The sequence below is a fragment of the Pongo abelii genome, chromosome 8 (assembly GCF_028885655.2).
Source record: "Pongo abelii isolate AG06213 chromosome 8, NHGRI_mPonAbe1-v2.0_pri, whole genome shotgun sequence".
Classification (NCBI taxonomy): Eukaryota; Metazoa; Chordata; class Mammalia; order Primates; family Hominidae; genus Pongo; species Pongo abelii.
The window spans coordinates 110,365,699-110,386,505 of NC_071993.2; the positions used below are offsets into that span (position 1 = coordinate 110,365,699).

General features: G+C 44.5%; 2 protein-coding genes across 10 annotated transcripts in view; one reads left to right on the top strand and one right to left on the bottom strand.

The window, feature by feature from the left end:
* ATP5MK (ATP synthase membrane subunit k) overlaps window positions 1-7,024 on the bottom strand; it is a 7,552-nt gene extending 528 nt beyond the window's left edge. Inside the window, exons 1-3 of one of the 3 annotated variants that reach the window (XM_002821117.6) lie at window positions 6,831-7,024; window positions 2,788-2,883; window positions 2,608-2,700 (exon numbers count right to left, since the gene is read on the bottom strand). In XM_002821117.6, the coding sequence (XP_002821163.3) occupies window positions 2,611-2,700; window positions 2,788-2,874 (177 nt within the window). In that variant the 5' untranslated portion in view covers window positions 2,875-2,883; window positions 6,831-7,024 and the 3' untranslated portion in view covers window positions 2,608-2,610. Of the gene's footprint in view, window positions 1-2,607; window positions 2,701-2,787; window positions 2,884-4,625; window positions 4,852-6,167 lie in introns of those variants that run through there. The other 2 variants (XM_054522792.2, XM_054522791.2) reach the window with 2 other exon arrangements.
* A 1-nt stretch (window position 7,025) lies between these two features.
* PDCD11 (programmed cell death 11) overlaps window positions 7,026-20,807 on the top strand; it is a 50,602-nt gene continuing 36,820 nt past the window's right edge. For all 7 annotated transcript variants that reach the window (XM_024253554.3, XM_024253555.3, XM_063727725.1 and 4 more), the window contains exons 1-7: window positions 7,026-7,152; window positions 8,837-8,949; window positions 10,794-10,925; window positions 13,504-13,671; window positions 15,424-15,585; window positions 18,139-18,262; window positions 18,763-18,944. In XM_024253554.3, the coding sequence (XP_024109322.1) occupies window positions 8,848-8,949; window positions 10,794-10,925; window positions 13,504-13,671; window positions 15,424-15,585; window positions 18,139-18,262; window positions 18,763-18,944 (870 nt within the window). In that variant the 5' untranslated portion in view covers window positions 7,026-7,152; window positions 8,837-8,847. The remainder of the gene's footprint in view (window positions 7,153-8,836; window positions 8,950-10,793; window positions 10,926-13,503; window positions 13,672-15,423; window positions 15,586-18,138; window positions 18,263-18,762; window positions 18,945-20,807) is intronic.

Below are 20,807 nucleotides of genomic sequence, written 5' to 3' on the forward strand. Positions count from 1 at the left end.
AGCCTCCCAAACTGCTGGGATTACAGGTGTAAGCCACTGTGCCTGGCCTCAGATTAATACATTTTAACCTAACATTCCACCTTTAACAAATAAGCTACCAACAATTTAGTATGATCCTAAAGATATACTATTGGAAAAGTCTAGCATATAAAGTAACATCTTTTTTTTTTGTTCAGAGACAGAGTCTCACTCTATCCCCCAGGATGAAGTGTAGCAGCACAATCTCGGCTCATTGCAACCTCTGCCTCCTGGGTTCAAGTGATTCTCATGCCTCAGCCTCTCAAGTAGCTGGGATTACAGGTGCCTGCCACCACGCCTGGCTAATTTTTGTATTTTTAGTAGAGATGGGGTTTCACTATGTTGGCCAGGCTGGTCTCGAACTCCTGATCTCAGGTGGTCCACCCACCTCAGCCTCCCAAAGTGCTGGGATTACAGGCGTGACCCACCACGCCCAGCCTCTCCATTTTTGTAATGGGGATACTACCACCCTCCTGAAGTTACGAGGTAATTAATATAAAAAATTGGGCAAAATACTACCTGTTTGTCAGGAACAAGCCAGTGATCACTGCATTCTGGGATATGCAGTCCCTAAGGCCAACTGTTTTGAGACTGGCAAAGCTCTTAAGCATAGAAGAGGCCAGGCACAGTGGCTCATGCCTGTAATCCCAGCACTTTGGGAGACTGAGGCAGGTGGATCACTTGAGCCCAGGAGTTTGAGAGCAGCCTGGGCAACATCACAAAACCCTGTCTACCAAAAGAAAATACAAAAATTAACTGGGTGTGGTGGCATGCACCTGAAATCCCAGCTATTCAGGAGGCTGAGGCGGGAGGGTCACTTGAGCCCGGGAAGCAGAGGTTGCAGTGATCCGAGATCGCACTGCTTCACTCCAGCCTGGGCAACAGAGCTAGAGTCTCAAAAATATCCGGGCTGGGTGTGGTGGCTCACGCCTGTAATCCCAACACTTTGGGAAGCCAAGGTGGGCATATCACCTGAGGTCAGGAGTATGAGACCAGCCTGACCAACATGGTGAAACCCCGTCTCTACTAAAAATACAAAAAAATTAGCCATGCGTGGTGGTGTGTGCCTGTAATCCCAGCTACTCAGCTTGAGGCAGGAGAATCGTTTGAACCGGGAGGCAGAGGTTGCAGTGAGCCAAGATCATGCCATCGCACTCCAGCCTGGGCAACAAGAGTGAAACTCCATCTCAAGAAAAAAAAAAAAGTCTGTGAAGGAGAGCTACAGCAGATGAAGATGTGGCATTTGGGCTTTCCACATATCACCCATTGCCAACACAACAGATATTTAAAGGATGGACAAATGGGGGTTGGTGGATTATAAGAAGAAAAACCTATGGGGATTTAAGGAAAAGATAGAATTACATAAAAATTGGAAACTAGAAAAAGAAATATTTGCAACTGATATAAAAGGTTGGTTAATGATTACATAAAGAGCTTCCAAGTCACCCAATTGATAAATAAAAACATGTATAGGATGAATTGTATTTTCAAGAAAAATGCAAATAGTAAACACACAGAAAAACATGTCCTTCAGAAAGCAAGAAACACAATTTTTTTTACTCATCAAATTAGCAAAAACCAGATACTTACATTTCACATTGGCTGGGCAAAAGACACACCCATTTACAAAGCTGGGCACCCCGTAATTGGGAAAGCACTTTTGCCTAAGATGACAATCCTAGATACAGACAAGGCTTCATGCTCAAAAGCATTCATTGTAGTATTACTAATTCTAATGGGAGCGAGAGTTCCTTTCTGAAATAGTTCATATATTTATAAACAGACATGCATTCAAATTAAAGATATATTTGGTATAAGACGAAATTACAGACATGATCATAGTCACTGGAAACCAAACAAAATACATGTAACAAAAATTGTTAGGGTCTTGGGATATGGGCAATATTTTTCTCGCTTTTTTTTTTTGAGACGAAGTCTCGCTCGTGTCCCCCAGGCTGGAGTGCAATGGCGTGATCTCAGCTCACTGCAACCTCTGCCTCTTGGGCTCAAGCTATTCTCCTGCCTCAGCCTCCCGAGTAGCTGGGATTATAGGCGCCTGCCACCACACCTGGCTAACTTTCGTATTTTTAGTAGAGACGGGGTTTCACCATGTTGGCCAGGCTGGTCTCAAACTCCTGACCTCAGGTGATCTGCCTGCCTCAGCCTCCCATTGTGCTGGGATTACAGGCACAAGCCACTGCACCCAGCCTCTTTTTCTTTTTTTTGAGACAGGGTTTTGCTCTTTCGCCCAAGCTGGAATGCAGTGGCGTGATCTCGGCTCACTGCAACGTTTGCCTCCTGGACTTAAGCAGTTCTACCCTGGCTAATTTTTGTATTTTGGTAGAGATGGGGTTTCATAATGTTGCCCAGGCTGGTCTTGAACTCCTGGGCTCAAGTCATCTGCCCGCCTTGGCCTGCCAAAGTGCTGGGATTACAGGTATGAGCCACTACACTAGGCCTCTGTTTTTTTTTTTCTTGTATGCTATAAATTTTGCAAAATGACAATGGTTTATTTTTATACTAAATGTTAGGGAAAAATCCTAACATCAAAATGGCTAAGTTATAAAGGTCTAAATGTCAACTTCTTACCATTTATGTTGCTTTCACAGCTGGAGTTTTTTTGGACCTTAACTTGAAATATAAGACAATCAAAGCAATGCTTCCATAGGTGGCCAGTACACACTGAGAAAGAAAGAAAAAAGTAAACAAGACTTCTTGTTTCATCTATATTATTTTAAAATATAACTGCTTAAAGTTATCAATACTTACGTTCAGTCTACCTGTGATAGTATAAGAGTTGAAATATTTTTTAATACCAGTGAACTGGTATTGCGCATCATTTTCTGGGCCTGCCATGATTTCAATCTTTTAAAAAAAGAAAGAAAGCAACAATAAATTGGTTTGGATGTAATTTAAAAGTAAATAAATTTTGTCTTGTTTTAGTCTAAAAACTCAAGGTCACTGTATATAAATACTGTAAATTTTTATCTATATCTCACCCAACACAGTAGTAGCAAAGATGGTGGAAAAAGCCTTCCCGATAAGAAAAGCTTTTGGAAGTAGGATTTTACCTTGATTGCTATTTCATGAACACCTCAGAATACATCAAATCACACAATAGCCCCTGCTAAGTTCATTCTCTGACCCAATACAGCTCAATATTTTCATTCCTGGCTCCATCACACCACAGTCCATTGAATTAATCCATTTTAAGGCTACTCAAAAATTGGAGCTGGTATTTTTCAAACATTCAACGGGTGACCATCAATTAAACAGCTCAATTACAACCCCCACTTTTACAATTTTTCTTGTTATAAGTAATTTAGGACCTCCACTGGAGAAGGGAGAAGGGATAATTTATTAAATGGAGTTAATAATAGCTACTGGTGGTAGTAAGGAAGCTGGAATCCTTGCACCACCACCAAAATAGATAAAAGATTTAAATATAAATAGTGAAACCAAAAAGTCCTGGAAGAAAACATGGGGAAATATTTAAGTCATCTCAGGGAAGGGAAAATATTAAGAAAAAAAGCCAAAAACCAAAAAAAACCATAAAAGGATAACCAACCTATTGGTCAAAGAAATGTAAAATGAGATCAATATTTAATCATCAAACAAGCAAAAATAAAATTATGGTAAGTAGTAGTATTAAGTATGTGAGAAAACTAAGAATTCTCTCTCTGTTGCTTGGAGTATAAACTGGTAAAACCAGCCTGGCACGGTGGCTCATGCCTGTAATCCCAGCACTTTGGGAGGCCAAGGCGGGTGGATACGAGGTCAGGAGATCGAGACCATCCTGGCTAACACGGTGAAACCCCGTCTCTACTAAAAATACAAAAAATTAGCCGGGCGTGGTGGTGGGCGCCTGTAGTCCCAGCTACTCGGGAGGCTGAGGCAGGAGAATGGCATGAACCTGGGAGGCGGAGCTTGCAGTGAGCCTAGATTGCGCCACTGCACTCCAGCCTGGGCGACAGAGTGAGACGCCGTCTCAAAAAAAAAAAAAAAAAGTAAATAAAAAATAAACTGGTACAACCTTCAGAAAGTGCAATTTGGCAGTATCTATCGAATTATAAAATGAGTATACCCTTTCATCTAGCTGGTTTTTTCCTCCAGGAATTTACCCTTATTGAAATATTACAAAGTGGAAACACAGTGTGTGGTTGGTTCAAAGATGGTCAATGAAATACTGTTTATGAAAATCTTAAAAGTCCATCTATAGAAGACTGATTAAAAAATGATGGTTTCCATTAAACGACACACAATATGCACAGATCTTTGTGTACTGACATTGGAAGATGTCCCAAGTAACGTTCAATTTTGTAAGAAAAAATCCTATTTCTGGATTTTATAAAGCACGTCAATGGTTCTGAGTCTTGTCCCTAGACCAGCAGCATTAGCATCACTGGAAACTTGTTAGTGCAAATTCTTAGGCCCTACCTATTGAATCAGAAACTCTGGGTCCAGGAATCTATTTTAATAAGGCTTCTAGATAATTCTAAAGCATGCTAAAGTTTGAAAAACACTGCAGTAAATGAAATAGAAACATAGTAAGTGTATTAAAAAAACTCTGGAAGAATATATAGCAAAGGCAGCTTAATCTATAGTACCTGTGTATTTTACAAAGGCATGAATTTCTTTTATAGACAAGACGTATTCAAAAGGTCACCAGAACAAGAGCTGAAAATTCGTATGCATGACCGCCTATCTACCACGACCGACGCCACGCCGAGTCGATTGGCAACACAGACGAGCCGGTCGAGGTCCGGTCGAGATTGGTAGGCAGTGACAGTGACTCAGCTGGGTCTTGATGAAATGGAAGAGGGAGATATCTGTCAGGGAGTCATTGCTATGGAAACTGGAACTCCCCCATTCAAAGGCTTTCAGAGGCATTCTCGTGTAAAGAATTGGCAATAAATATTTGAGAAAAATGACCTTAATTTTCAAGTTTCAAGAAGGTTCTTGGAGCAATGAAGGAAATCCAAACTTCCTTAGGCCTCTTCAGAGACCTTGGCCAGTCTAGCCCAAGTAAGAAAATCTCCATTAAAAGTAACTTTATACACTTGATCTTAGCCAACAGAAGCGATAAAAGCAACTTTATAATGTAGCTATCAACTGTTCTACTTTACTAAACTTACTAAAGACATACTTCCCCCCGCCCCCCTCCCACCAGCTCCATTCATTTCATGATACATTTCTTAGGGTTTGAAGTAGGTTTTTAAGAGAGACGCTACAGAAAATAAGGGCTTCACTTTGACCATTAACTGAAAACCCCCACTACATTACATCTAACTAAACTTTTTAGGAGGATACGCCCAACAATACTATGGCGCTTTAAATTTCCCTTTAATTTACACACAATATGGAAGGAAGGCTGATGTTTTGTGATATCCCACAGAAGACTATTTCTGACTGCAGGGAAGTGCAAGGTTCAAGAACTGAAATCAATCACTCAAGTTAGTCTGGGTCTTAAAGGAGGAGGACTCTTGAGAGGCTCAAATGGAGGGCCAAATTGGGAACGGGATCGTTGCTGGTGAGATAATGGAGTAAGGTCGAAAAATTTGGTTCTGCACTCTTCAGCACGGTGCAGGTTACTTTAGGGCAAAGATAAAGGAACCCTTGTGTTTACAGTGCTCTTTGTAAGACTCCTACTTGTGATTTAATGTTGTTAAATGGTGGTATGTTTTAATTAAGCTGCTAACTGCCCTTCTTGAGACAAGGTCTCGCTCTGTCGTCCAGGCTGGAATGCAGTGGCGCGATCTCAGCTCACTGCAATCTCCGCTTCCCGGGGTCAAGCGATTCTCCTGCCTCAGCCTCCCGAGTAGCTGGAACTACAGGCGCGCGCCACCACGCCCGGCTAATTTTTGTATTGTTGGTAGGGACGGGGTTTCACCATATTACTCAGTATTACTCAGGCTGGTCTCAAACTCTGGACCTCAGGTGATCTACCCGCCTCGGCCTCCCAAAGTGCCGGGATTACAGGCGTGAGCCACCGCGCCCGGCCACTAACTGCTCTTAAATGTAACTAATCCTTCCGTGCCTCTCTCCACCTGTGAGATGGGCACTTCATTAAAGGTCCAAAGTGACCAGTAGCTCTTGTTACTTTCTCTGTTCCTCGATATTGCTATTTTCCTTTCTAACTTAACACCTACCTGGAATGGTGAGATCACGAGGTAAGGAAGGCAAAGATGAGTGAGAACCACTCAGGTAACAGAAGCAAACCTCTTGCATTCAAGGAGTTTACAGCTCTCTGTTCTGACTACCTCCTAGGAAAGGCCTTCCCACTGATCGTCTACAGACTGAAATCTAACCCTTTTACAGCGAGCCTGGCGAACTGTAGGGGCCGGGCCACATTCACTCGCTTTGAAAAAGGCTGCAGCGCACCTAAAACAGGCCCGGCTGGCCAGCTTCCTAAGCACAGCTCGGTGGGAACAAATAGCTATGGACATACAGAAGAAAAGAGGTTAATTCGGCCAGTGATGGGGATCAGAAGCCCTAGTCCTCGTCCAATATTACGTCACTGGGTGACCTCGGAGGACGCTTCGCGGAGGGCCTCATTTTTCTCCACTGGCGAATGCAATCTAAGGGTCTTCGGAAACTGTGGGAGCCCTTGGGCGCACCTATCCGCCTCACCTCGAGGCTTCTCACTCGCTGGCCGCCACCTTGCGCCCCTCGTTTTTTCTAGCTCCTTTCCTATTCCCCACCCCTTCTCTCCTCCAAAGCTAAGACCTCGAGTTGCTCCTCGGCCAGAAACGGCGGGCGGTCCTGCAACGTGCAGGCGCGAGGCCCAAGCCCGGCCTCCCCTCTTCACCCACCTGCCAAAGCCGCAAATTCCGCAGCTTGTGTCCTTCAACGAACGAAACCACCTCTCGGCCCGGCCGGAAGAAGCCACCTCCCCCGCACGCGTTTAGCCGGCCCTCGCGATTCGGCCTAATGCGACGATTGGCTATGGCTCCAAGTCCCGCCCTTCCGATTCCTGTCTCTAGGTTAGCCCCGCAACACCGCAACGGAAGTAGGGTGTTGAGCCCGCCCACACTTCCGGAAGAATTGCAGTGGACTGTGGGTATCCTTTTCTCCGCGTGTGTGAGTACCGCGGCGCGAGCTTAGTGGTAGCTGGGTGCTGACGCCGCGACGCTGGTGAGTAAAGGCAGAGGCGAAAAAGGAGGAAACCTCATGGCTGCCAGGTCTGTCCCAGGCCTGGTTCCCTGCCAGGCACACGCTAGATGAGTGTGGTTCGGCCACCTTAGCCCCGCTTCGAAGCCGGCTGTGTTCTAGCAGCCCCTGTAACCCCAGGCTTTGTGTTCGGAAAGTAGCCTAAGTATCTTCTGTGCCCCTGGATCGCCTTACTTTTCGGAGCCTCAGTTTCCCCTTGTTTGAAAGGAAATTAAGGGTGAAATTATCAGCAAACTAGACCCCCCCAAACTTTCCTGTTTCTTTGAATCATATACCCATCCCTGATTCCATATCCTTGGCCCCACTCGGTCATCACTTCTCTAGTCTAAAGCCCTTCTAGAGTCTTATTGCCAAGTGTCTGTCAGAACTAACCTCTCCTGTCTTCTGTTTTCACTTATACCCAGTTCTGGTTCTCATGGTTTCTCTGCTGTACTGTATTTGAATCCTTTTTTTTTTTTCTTCTGTCACTGAGATAACAGGAAACAGTGCATTTGAATCCTTCTACCGAATTTACTTGCCTTCAGTACTGTCTCTCTTCATGTCCAATCTGTAGCCTGCAGTATATTTTTATTGCTTACCGTTCTCTCGCTTTCCCTGCTTAAAAGTCTCTGACTTCCCAAAGCAAACTACCCATATCTAATTCAAGGTCTTCCACAAAAAAGCCCAACTTCTCTCCTTTAATGTTTTTGAGACAGAGTCTCACTTTGTCCCCCAGGTTGGAGTGCAGTGGCATGATCTCAGCTCACTGCAACCTCCGCCTCCCGGCCTCAAGCAATTCTCCTGCTTCAGCCTCCTGAGTAGCTGGGACTAGGCGCATGCCACCAGGCCCGGCTAATTTTTGCATTTTTGGTAGAGACGGGGTTTCACCATGTTGTCTATGTTGGTATCGAACTCCTGACCTCAGATGATCCACCCGCCTCGGGCTCCCGAAGTGCTGGCATTACAGGTGTGAGCCATGGTACCTGGCCTCCTTTAAAATTTAACTTCAATTTTTATGCTTTAATTTCCCAGTGGTCTAGTTGAATAATTCTTCAGAGACAACAGCAAGCCTTTGAGCAGTTGTTTGATAGGGAAATTGCTGGTGTTTATTGAAATAATAGGCTTTTCCCATCCATGTCTTTTCTCACATTCTTTTTCTACCTGTCAAGCTTCTGTTCATCTTTTACCCTTCAGCTAAAAAAGATCTTCTTTATGAAGCTTGCCTCCTTTACTTATCCCTTCCTACACTGCCTTGTCCCTTCCTACATCTTTGTGATCATTTATAATCTGATTTGCATTTTAAGTTACTTGCATAATTGTTTTGTCTTCCAAAAAGTGCATGTTCTTTGAAGGCAGAGGATTATATATTCATCTATAGAGCTACAGTGTATCTCTGACTTAACTGTAGCTGCTTAGTTAGTATTTGCTACATTGAATCTATAACTTCTTTTTCTGGAAGAAGGTGGGTGGACTTGTGGTTTTGAAGCAGAGACCTTTGGAAAGATGAAGTATGGATTATTCCGGGCCTGACATCTAAACCATCTATGTTGTAGTCCTGAATGTTGTCTAGCATATTGCTGGAACATTCTGTCTCTTGCCCGTTGATAACACCTTTCTGAAATCTGCTACCAAGACAACATGTCACCATTATCCTTTGCATTGTTTTTAGGAGACCCAAACATGGCAAACCTGGAAGAAAGCTTCCCCCGAGGAGGTACAAGAAAGATCCACAAACCAGAGAAAGCTTTCCAGCAGTCAGTTGAACAAGACAACTTATTTGATGTAAGTAGTATGCTTGTTTGGTGACACTCGCTGGAAACTTTTACTCTAGTGTCTTGTGAAAAATGAGCCTTATTTGAGAATGTGTTATTTTTCCAGATTTTTTTTGCGTTGAAGTCTACTTCTATAAATTTAACTCATTTAGAGAGGACATACCACCACAAGGCTGTATCTTTTGAAGCTTGGCATTTAGTATTAAAGTACTGTTGTCATGCCTGTAATCCCAGCAGTTTGGGAAGCCGAGGCAGGCGGATCACTTGAGGCTAGGAATTGAAGACCAGCCTGGCCAACATGGTGAAACCCCATCTATACTAATACCAAAACTAGCTGGGCATGGTGGTACACCTGTAGTCCTAGCTACTTGGGAGGCTGAGGCATGAGAATTGCTTGAACCAAGAAGGCAGAGGTTGCAGTGACCCAATATTGTGCCACTGCTCTCCTGCCTGGGCGACAGAGTGAGACTCTGTCTCAAAAAACACACAAACAAAATGAATAAAGTGCTGTTCCTTGTTCTTAGACACTCTTTGCCATGTGCCATGTTGATTAAGGATGGAGAGGAAACAGTTTTTTGTTTTTTTTTTGAGACGGAGTCTTACTCTGTTGCCCATGCTGAAGTGCAGTGGCGTGAGTAGCTGGGGTTACAGGTGCCTGCTACCATACCTGACTAATTTTTGTATTTTTGTTAGAGATGGGGTCTCACCATGTTGGCCAGGCTGGTCTGAAACCCCTGACCTCAGATGATCTGCCCACCTTGACCTCCCAAAGTGCCGGGATGACAGGTGTGAGCCACTGCACCCAGCTGATGTTTTTGATATTTTTGTTGTTGTTTTTTCAAGCAATGGGGAGAGATGGATGTTTCACTCTGTTACTCAGGCTGGACTTAAACTCCTGGGCTCAGTCGATCCTCCCTCCTTAGCCTCCTGAGTAGCTGGAACAACAGGCATGTTCCACTGTGCCTGACTGATCATTGCATTTTTACAGGGATTCCTTGCCACATGTAATGGTCAGAATTTGCATTAGACTTCACAGTCTCACCTAGACTAGGCTGTGCTCCAAATGCTTTGGGAAAGGGAACTAACATTTGAGTGTGTGGCTTTAGGTCTATATTATGTAATCTTTTCAACTGTACTATGAAGCAGTGATTGCAGTTCCATGATGAGGAACAGTGTCTTGCTCTGTCACCCAGGCTGGAGTGCAGTGTTGTGATCTCAGCTCACTGCAACCTCCACTTCCTGGTTCAAGCGATTCTCCTGTATCAGCCTCCCGAGTACCTGGGACTATAGGTGTGTGCTGCCATGCTCGGCTAAATTTTTTTGTATTTTTAGTGGAAAAAAAATACAGCCTGTTGGCCAGGCTGGTCTTGAACTCCTAATCTCAAGTGATCTGCCCGCCTTGGCCTCCCAAAGTGCTGGGATTACAGGCATGAGCCGCTGTGCCTGGATTTTATATAATTTAGCTGAAACCACATAGCTTGTTATGGTGGAAAAGATGAGAATTTAACTTGGGTCTGTGTAACCGTGGTGTCCATTTTCATGCACTATTCTACATTGCTTCTCAAACTGAGGAACCCCAGTGTTCATCCCAGTCAAGAGAGGAAGAACACAAGAGAGAAGAGACTTTGGGAACATGAAGGAGGCTTCTCAGACCTTGGGCAGAGGGAGCATTGGTGGCCCCCTTTTTTTTTTTTTTTTTTAAGCAAGAATTAAAGGAACAATTGGGAGTGGGATGGGGTAGGGTGGAGTGAAGGAGTAACAAAGCAAGGTGAGTGATGACCTAAAATAGGAGGGAAAAGTCAGATTGCTTCTTATTCTTTTGGGTCTTTGTGGGTTCCCCCTACCCGCTTCTAGATTTCTACTGAAGAGGGATCCACCAAAAGAAAAAAGAACCAGAAGGGGCCAGCAAAAACAAAAAAGTTGAAAATCGAAAAGAGAGAAAGCAGCAAGTCCGCAAGAGAGAAGTTTGAAATCCTTAGTGTTGAGGTTTGTTAAAGTTGGTTTTCATTTAAACAATTGACCTTGGTTGCTTAAGTTTGTGTATGTTCTTTCTTTCTTCTTTCCATCTTTTTTCCCTTAATTCCATTTTCCCCTTAATATATTATATTTCATGCGTGTGTGTGTAGAGATGCTTGGAATTTATGCTATGGAGTGAGCATGATTTCCTTCCATTGCTAACCGATGCCAGGAATGTTTTTTTTCTTTGTATTTGTTTATTATTTTCCAGAGACAGGCCTGACTCTTGCTCAGGCTGGAATGCAGGCATGATCATAACTCACTTTAGTCTTGAACTCCTGGGCTCAAGCAGTCTTCCTGCCTCAGCTTCTCCTGAGCAACTGGGACTACTAAAGGTGTGTGTCACCATGCCCAGCTAATTTTAAATCTTTTGTAGGGCTTGGATCTTGCTATTTTGCCCAGGTTGGTCTCAAACTCCTGTGCTCAAGCAATCCTCCTGCCTCAGCCTCCCAAAGTGTTGGGATTATAGACGTGAGCTACCCACCGTGCCTGCCCCCTTTTTTTCCTTTAAAGCTGCCATGGGCTTGTTTGTGTCGTCACAGGACTTGAGTTCTGATATATTCAGAGGTTAGAACGGACAGTAACTTTAGCAGTCATTCTAATCTTACCCATTCATTTCATAGATGTGGAACCCATTTCCAAGAATTGAAGTGGTCTGTGTTCCTTACATCTTAATTTTTTATTTTTTAATTTTAATTTAATTTTATTTATTTATTTATTTTGAGACAGAATCTTGCTCTGTTGCCCAGGCTGGAGTGCAGTGGTGTGATCTCGGCTCACTGCAACCTCTGCCTCCCGGGTTCAAGCGATTCTCCTGCCTCAGCCTCCTGAGTAGCTGGGATTACAGGTGTCCCACCACGCCTGGCTAATTTTTGTATTTTTAATAGAGACGGGGTTTCACCATGTTGGTCAGGCTGGTCTGGAACTCCTGACCTCGTGATCCGCCCGCCTCGGCCTCCCAAAGTGCTGGAATTACAGGCGTGAGCCACGGCGGCCAGCCTGCCTTACATTTTTAGATGATAACACCAATATATGTTAGTTGTAAAAAAGAAAAGAAGTTAAATAACTTTGAAGGGGAACATTCAGATTTGGCTAGATTCAGAGTCAGTATTTTGTTCTATATGATACTTTAAAAAAAATTGTTAGACTTGGTGCCCACATTAGAAAACTAAAATTTTTTTTTTTTTGAGACGGAGTCTCGCACAGTTGCCCAGGCTGGAGTGCAGTGGTGCCATCTCTGCTCTACTCACTGCAAGCTCCGCCTCCCGGGTTCTCGCCATTCTCCTGCCTCAGCCTCCTGAGTAGCTGGGACTACAGGCGCCCGCCACCACGCCCAGCTAAGTTTTTGTATTTTTGGTAGAGACGGGGTTTCACCATGTTAGCCAGGATGGTCTCAATCTCCTGACCTCGTAATCCGCCCGCCTCCGCCTCCCAAAGTGCTGGGATTACAGGCGCGAGCCACTGCACCTGGCCGAAAACTAAAATTTTTTTTTACATGAAAATGTGATTTCTGGCTTCTTGTAAAAATTTGAAAGTACCAATAGCACAAGGCCCGTATTCCCTCATGTTTGTAATGACAAGGAGCTGAGTAGTGGTTGTGCCCTTTAGACCTGGCATGGTCACTCCAGACTGCCATTGTCTCCACTAGCTGGCTTCCTTCATTGTGTTGTCTGCCAGGCATTTGAGTTGGCGTTGCTCAGAATAATGTAAAAGGCAAAGGTGTCCTCCAGTATCCCAGTGCTGTTAACACTATCGTATAATCTAGACCTTTTACAGTGCTCAGTCAGATATTTGAGAAGTTCACTGATACATACACATGTGTATTTCTTTTCATTTATAAAATTCCTGTAGGTTTTAATTTTTTATTTATTTATTTTTTTTTATTTTCGAGACAGAGTTTCACTCTTGTTGCCCAGGCTGGAGTGCAGTGGCATGATCTCAGTTCATTGCAACCTCCGCCTCCCAGGTTCAAGTGATTCTCCTGCCTCAGCCTCCCTAGTAGCTAGAATTACAGGCCAGCCACCATGCCTGGCTAATTTTTGTATTTTTAGTAGAGATGGGGTTTTGCCGTGTTGGCCAGGCTGCTCTCGAACTCCTGACCTTAGGTGAGCCACCCGCCTCGGCCTCCCAAAGTGCTGGGATTACAGGCGTGAGCCACTGTACCCGGCTTATTTTTTATCTTTATTTTTTGAGATAGGGTGTCACTTTGTTGCCAAGGCTGGAGTGCAGTGGTGTGATCACAGCTCACTGCAGACTCAACCTCCTGGCTCAAGCGATCCACTCACCTCCGAGTACCTGCGACTACAGGCGTGTACCACTATGCCTGGCTAATCTTTTTTTTTGGAGAAACTACGTTGCCCAGGCTGGTCTCAAACTCCTGAGCTCAGGAAGTCCTCCTGCCTTGGCCACTTAAAGTATTGGAATTATAGGGCGTAAGCCACTGTGCTCGGCCTTATAGCTTTTAAATCGAGACTAGAAGCCAGACCTTCCAACCTTCCCTATTGTTGTTCCCGTCCTTATTGTACACATTTCACTTTTTCTCTTCTAGTCCCTGTGTGAGGGAATGCGGATTTTGGGTTGCGTGAAAGAGGTGAATGAACTGGAACTGGTGATTAGTCTCCCCAATGGCCTCCAGGGGTTTGTGCAAGTCACTGAAATCTGTGATGCCTACACCAAAAAGCTGAATGAGCAGGTGACACAAGAACAACCTCTGAAGGTAAGGGAAATCCGACTGAAGCCTGTTATTGAAAATAAGTGGAACACAAATAGATTTAAAATTACAACTTTGCCAGGTGCTAAGAAGGGAAGGTACAAGGTCCCGTGAGAGTTTATTATAAAGGAATTTTTGACTAAGTCTGGGAGCCTGGAAGACTGTTGAGGAAGGGATGCTTAAGCTGAGATCTAAATAATGAGGGTTCCCTAGATAAAGAAGGAAAGGCGTTCAGGCAGAGGCAATGTGATATATAACAGAGAGAAGGCTAGTATGGTTGGGTAAGGAGAACAAGGGAGAGTGTGATGTGAGATGGGCAGGAGAGCCTGAATGGGGGCCAGGGCATATACAGCCTTGTAGATCATTTTAAGGATTGTTTTTAAATTCTAGAATCAATGGGAAGTCCTTGAAATGTTCTCTTTGGGGTACAGCATAGCGTGTAGATTGAAGAGGCATGAGAAGTTGCTTAGAGACAAGTTAGGAGGCTCTTGTAGTCGTTCATGCCCTGAGATTGATGGTGACCTGGGTTCAGGATTTCCTGAGGACTGAGGAGGCAAAGTCATTGCTTGGTGATAGATTCAATATGAATGGTGGGGCAGATAGAGGTATCAGGGCTGAGTTCTAGGTTTCTGTTTTGCATGATTTGATGCTTGGTCATGACATCCTGAGATAGGAAACCCTGAAGGGGACCTGGATTGGGAGAGATGATCATGGTTTTTCAGTTTTTGAGACAGAGTCTCACTCTGTTGCCCAGACTGGAGTGCAGTGGCATGATCTCAGCTCACTGAAACCTCCATCTCCTGGGTTCAAGCGATTCTCCTGCCTCAGCCTCCCCAGTAGCTGGGATTACAGGTGCCAGCCACCACACCCAGCTAATTTTTGTATTTTCAGTAGAAACAGGGCTTCACCATGTTGGCCAGGCTGGTCTCTAACTCTTGACCTCAAATGATCCACCTGCCTCGGCCTCACAGAGTGTTGGGATCATAGGTGTGAGCCATCATGGCTGACCTATGATTTTTTTTTGTTTTTTTTGTTGTTGTTTGTTTGTTTTTGAGATGGAGTCTCACTCTTTCACCCAGGCTGGAGTGCAGTGACACGATCTCAGCTCACTGCAACCTCCAGCTCCCAGGTTCAAGCAATTCTCCTGCCTCAGCCTCCTGAGTAGCTGGGATTACAGGCAGATGTCACCACACCCAGCTAATTTTTGTATTTTTAGTAGAGACAGGGTTTTACCATGTTAGCCAGGCTGGTCTCAAACTCCTGACCTCAGGTGATCTGCCTGCCTCAGCCTCCCAAAGTGCTGGGATTACAGGCATGAGCCACCATGCCCGACCCTCAAGTGCTTTTTAATGGTCATGTAGGAGATAGACTGCAAGACTGACCACTGGATTTAACAATATGGAACTCATTGGTGGTTCTATGGGGAGATAAAGTGGTGGAGTGAGAGGAGTAGAAAGCAGATTGCAGTGAGCTGAAGAATGAGTAAGAGATGAAGTAGAGGCAGAAAGTGTAGACAACTCTTTTGACAAGTCATTTTACATGCCAGTTATGTGGAAATATTTGAAGGCCTTATGCTGAAATTCAAGACTGTGGCTAGGCCACAGACCCAACTTCCTTTATGGATGGGGGGTTATTCCTCACCCACCTTTTGGGTTCTTTGGGGTCTGAGGATGAGAAGTTACTGAGCCAAAGCTGGGTAATGGATTTTTGGTTCAGGAGAAGGGTGTGTATCAGGTCTTTCTCATTTGTGTTATGCAGGACCTACTTCACTTGCCTGAACTTTTCTCACCTGGAATGCTGGTAAGATGTGTGGTGAGCAGTCTGGGCATCACAGACAGGGGTAAGAAGAGTGTCAAGCTGTCTCTGAACCCCAAAAATGTCAACAGAGTGCTGAGTGCTGAGGCCCTGAAGCCTGGCATGGTAGGTATCTAGGGTCGGGGAGGAAGAGTGGCAATGTGCCTTTTCCCTGCCTCTGAGGGAGCGTGGCTAGGCCACCTTTTACTTTCAGCTCAACTGTTACACATTGGAGTGTTTCTTTTTCTGGAAGGAAGGTCTCTTGGGTTCTTTGGGTACTTAATGGACATTGAAGACTTGAACCTAATCATTACATTGGAGAAGAGAAAAGAGAAAGCAAGTCCAAATTTCTTTTTTTTTTTTTTTTGATTTTTTTGAGTCAGAGTTTCGCTGTTGTTGCCCAGGCTAGAGATCAATGGTGTGATCTCGGCTCACCATAGCTTCCACCTCCTGGGTTCAAGCAATTCTCCTGCCTCAGTCTCCTGAGTAGCTGGGATTACAGGCATGCATCACCAAGCCCAGGTAATTTTATATTTTTAGTAGAGACTGGGTTTCTCCATGTTGGTCAGGCTGGTCTCCCAACTCCCGACCTCAGGTGATCCGCCCACCTCGGCCTCCCAAAGTGCTGGAATTACAGGCATGAGCCACTGTGCTCTGCTAAGCAAGTCCAAATTTCACTGGTGGCAAAGAAAAATGCCTCCAGGAAGCCTTAGCAGGGGACTTGGTGATGGTGAGAAGGAGTTCCTCATAGTGCCTTACGTACTGAAATTTCCTCACAGATTTGGTCTTTTACAAAGGCTTCTGGCATTTGTGTAGAATGCTTGAAAGCTGCTCTCTGAGAGCAGGTGACGAGGTAGTCAGCTAAGTTAGTCTGTCATCTGTATTGGATATCTTACTACTTTGTGTTCAGTCCTGTGGAGATTCAGAAGATGTTAGTCCTGGCTCAGAGCCTCCAAGTCTAGTAGGTACAAAAGAGTACATTTACACTTATATAGATAATATAAGTGCTCTTGTAATTAAGAGGACGGAGATCAATATGATCTTTGCAATGTTGGTTAGAAGCAGTAGGATTTAGGAAAGGCCTAGAAAGTTTGGTAGGATTTAGTTGGATAAAAAGGGAATAAAAAGCGGCTGGGCATGGTGGCTCACGCCTGTAATCCCAGCACTTTGGGAGGCCGAGGCAGGTGGATCACAAGGTCAGGAGTTTGACACCAGCCTGACCAACATGGTGAAACCCCGTCTCTACTAAAAATACAAAAATTAGCTGGGCATTTTGGCGGGCTCCTGTAATCCCAGCTACTCAGGAGGTTGAGGCAGGAGAATCACTTGAACCCAGGAGGCGGAGGTTGCGGTGAGCCAAGATCGTGCCATTGCACTCCAGCCTGGGTAACAGAGTGAGACTCCGTCTCAAAAAAAAAAAAAAGGAATAAAAGTAAGTTAAGTTGCAGGAAGCTGAAAAGTGTCAAGAGCCTACTATATGACAGGTGAAGTTTTGGGCACTTTGATGAAATTCTCACAGCAACCCTGTGAGGCAGGTTGATATTATTCCTTATACGTTTGAAAAAATGGACTCAGAAAGGTTTAAGTGACTTACCAAAGACCAGATAGCTAGTAAGTTTCAGAGTCACACTGCTTCCCATGTAACATAAAGGAGATTGGCAATATTTTTTTTTTTCTTTTTTTTTGAGATGGAGTCTTGCTTTGTTGCCCAGGCTGGAGTGCAGTGATCCTGGCTCACTGCAACCTCCACCTCCCAGGTTCAAGCAGTTCTCCTGCCTCAGCCTCTCCAGTAGCTGGGATTACAGGCGCATACCACCGTGCCCGGCTAATTTTTTTATTTTTAGGAGAGACGTGGTTTCACCATGTTGTCCAGACTGGTTTCGAACTCCTGACCTCAGGTGATCCACCCGCCTTGGCCTCCCAAAGTGCTGGGATTACAGGCATGAGCCACCACGCCCTGCCAGCAGTATTTTTTTAATGTCTTGGAAGTGCTCAGAAAAGACATACTATGACAGTTAGAAGGATTCTCTCAATAGTCCTGGCTCTAGGAGTGCCCTTACAGGGTCTAGCAGTTCATCTCTCTTCGCATAATGTAAAAGTCTGCTATCTTTTTTTTTAAAAGATAGTCTCACTCTGTTGCCCAGGCTGGAGTGGAGTGGCATGATCTCTTCTCACTGCAACCTCCGCCTCCTGAGTTTAAGCAATTCTTCTGCCTCAACCTCCTGAAGCAGGGATTACAGGTGCCATGCCCGGCTAATTTTTGTATTTTTAATAGAGATGGGATTTCACCATGTTGGCCAGGCTGGTCTCAAACTCCTGACCTCAAGTGATCTGCCTGCCTCGGCCTTCCAAAATGCTGGGATTACAGGTGTGAGCCACCGTGCCCGGCTGAAAGTCTGCTATCTTTTGAAACCACTCGAGGCAAGAGACTCTTCTATATTGTTCCATCGTTCAGCTGTGTTAAACATTCCTCATTGTCTGGCAACCGTCAGCTCCTTCAAGCCTGGGAGTATTGAATTTGATGTCTGCCGTCTAGTGGGATTGTGGCTTAAAGTTTAATGTGGGGGTGGGATAGTGGCAGAGTGTGAGCTTAGTGGCACTAACATTCAAGTTTGGATGTTTTGTGTGTGTCCCATTACCTTTGAATTGGAACTTTTGGGACTACTTTCTCTTCCCCAGCTACTTACAGGTACCATATCCAGCCTGGAAGACCATGGCTACCTAGTGGACATTGGTGTTGATGGGACCAGAGCTTTTCTGCCACTGCTGAAAGCCCAGGAGTACATCAGACAGAAGAACAAAGGTGAGGGCAAGAAAAGGGGCCAGTACATGGTGGTGAGGTGATACCTGTGGGGATTATATTTAAGTGCCATTTTGATGAGTAACATGACAGAATGGTGACCCTGAAGGTGCTGTGGCTTTGGTAAAACCAGCACTTAATCCTAGTTAATAGGAAAGGAAAGATGTATGAAGGGCCAGCTAGTGGCAGGGTCTCACTAAGGTCTGATGGAACAGTGTCAGTTTTTCTAACCTGGAAGATTCCACTGCAATTTGGGCCCCCATGGCTTCTGAACCAGCAGTCTCCTGGCTTGTGTATTTTTGTGTGGTAACTGAATTCCAGATCAATTAGGATAACTTCATTTCCTTCTTGTAGTTGGCCCCTTAGAGATTGGGAATGTGGGGAGTAATTGATGCTAACTGGGCAGGTAGGCCATGGGTCTTTTCAGGTATTACTTGGGCCCACGTTAAAAGTCCTTCTCACAGAGACATTTTTCCTTTTGGGGTCTGGGTCTGGGCTTACAGGTGCTAAACTAAAGGTGGGTCAGTACCTGAACTGCATCGTTGAAAAGGTGAAAGGCAACGGAGGAGTTGTTAGTCTGTCTATTGGTCACTCAGAGGTTTCTACTGCCATTGCTACTGAAGAGCAGAGCTGGAACCTTAATAACTTGCTACCAGGACTGGTGGTCAAAGCTCAGGTACAGAAGGTAAGCTGTTCATTGCTACTACTACTTTTTAAAATAAAAATAATTCTTTTCAAAATATTAAATGCATAAAGTCTAAAACTACTGTCTGATAAAGGTAGTCAGTAGTCACTTATGCCCATTGAGCACTTCAAATGTGGCCAGTGCCATATGTTGAAATGATAATATTTTGGATATATTAGGTTAAAAAACTATACTAAACAGTCTTTTGTTTCTTTGTAGTTTCTAAAATGTGACTGCTAGAAAACTTAAAATTACATGTGTGACTGGCATTGTATTTCTGTTGGACAGTGCTGATCTAAAAGGTCAAATGGAATTAAAAGGTTTATAATGAAGAACTTATCCATCATAACCCCCATCTTTAACTCTTTTAGCTTATCTTTTGAAATTTCTCTCCATATTTTTGAGTGATAAGCTTCTGCTGGTATCTCTTGATTTTTCAATCTTAGGCATTGAGTTTTAACTTTTCATCAAGGTAGAAAAGATTTGGATCTCTCTTTTTTTAATTAAAAAAAATATATATTTTCCCAGCACTTTGGAGGCCGAGGCGGGCTGATCATGAGGTCAGGAGATTGAGACTATCCTGTCTAACATGGTGAAACCCTGTCTCTACTACATATACAAAAAATTAGCTGGGCGTGGTGGCGGGCGCCTGTAGTCCCAGCTACTCGGGAGGCTGAGGCAGGAGAATGGCATGAACCCAGGAGGTGGAGCTTGCAGTGAGCCGAGATTGTGCCACTGCACTCCAGCCTGGGCAACTGTGTGAGAGTCCGTCTCAAAAAAAAAAAAAAAAAACAACAAAAATACATATATATATATTTAATAGAGATGAAGTCTCATTATGTTGCCCAGGCTAGTGTTGAACTCCTGAGCTCAAGTGATCCTCCCACCCTGGCCTCCCAAAGTGCTGGGATTACAGGCATGAGTGACCTCGCCCAGCATACTAGCATGACTTTCTTTTTTTTTTTTTTGAGACGGAGGCTCGCCCTGTTGCCCAGGCTGGCATGCAGTGGCATGATCTTGGGTCACTGCAACCTCTGCCTCCAGGGTTCAAGCGATCCCCCTGCCTCAACCTCCCAAGTAGCTGGGACTACAGGCATGCACCACCACACCCAGCTGGTTTTTGTATTTTTCGTAGAGATGGTTTCACCATGTTGGACAGGCTTTTGTCAAACTCCTGACCTTAAGTGATCTGCCTGCCTGGGCCTCCCAAAATGCTGTGATTACAGGTGTGAGCCACCACACCTGGCCTACTATGACCTTGAACAGCTTTTTTCCCTTGGAGTTGGCAGTCAGCTTTGTTTTTGTCATTTGTGAAATTCTCTTCCATCAGTATTTTTTCCTATACCTTCAACTTATTTTCCACTCACTACAATTCTGCATGCTTTCAAACCCTTTAAGTAAACTACTAGTTTCTTTTTCTTCCCACCTAGAACCCTTTTTAATGTCCTTGTGCTCTAGGATGAACTAGTTGCTCTGTAGGGCTCCTGCATAGCCGGTATCCTAGGACTTCCCTTCTTCTGTCTCCTCTGTCTGTATTGGAGCCTTCTTTGGTCCCATGTATTCTTCTTTTTGGGTTTACTCCCTCGTTTTAGTGTGGCACATTATCCAGAAGCATCCTGGGAGAGCCTCTCAACTTTAACTTCCAATTCTCTAGGAAGTTTTTGTTTAGATAGCCATATTATGAGTGAGGTACTAAAAAACTGTGAGCAAGTCTGTGTGCCTGTGTGGGATTGTTGACTTTTTAAAGTTTTTATAATTTTTATAATTATTGATTTATTTATTTTTGAGACAGAGTCTTGCTCTGTCACCCAGGCTGGAGTGCAGTGGCATGATCTTGGCTCATTGCAACCTCCTCCATCCAGG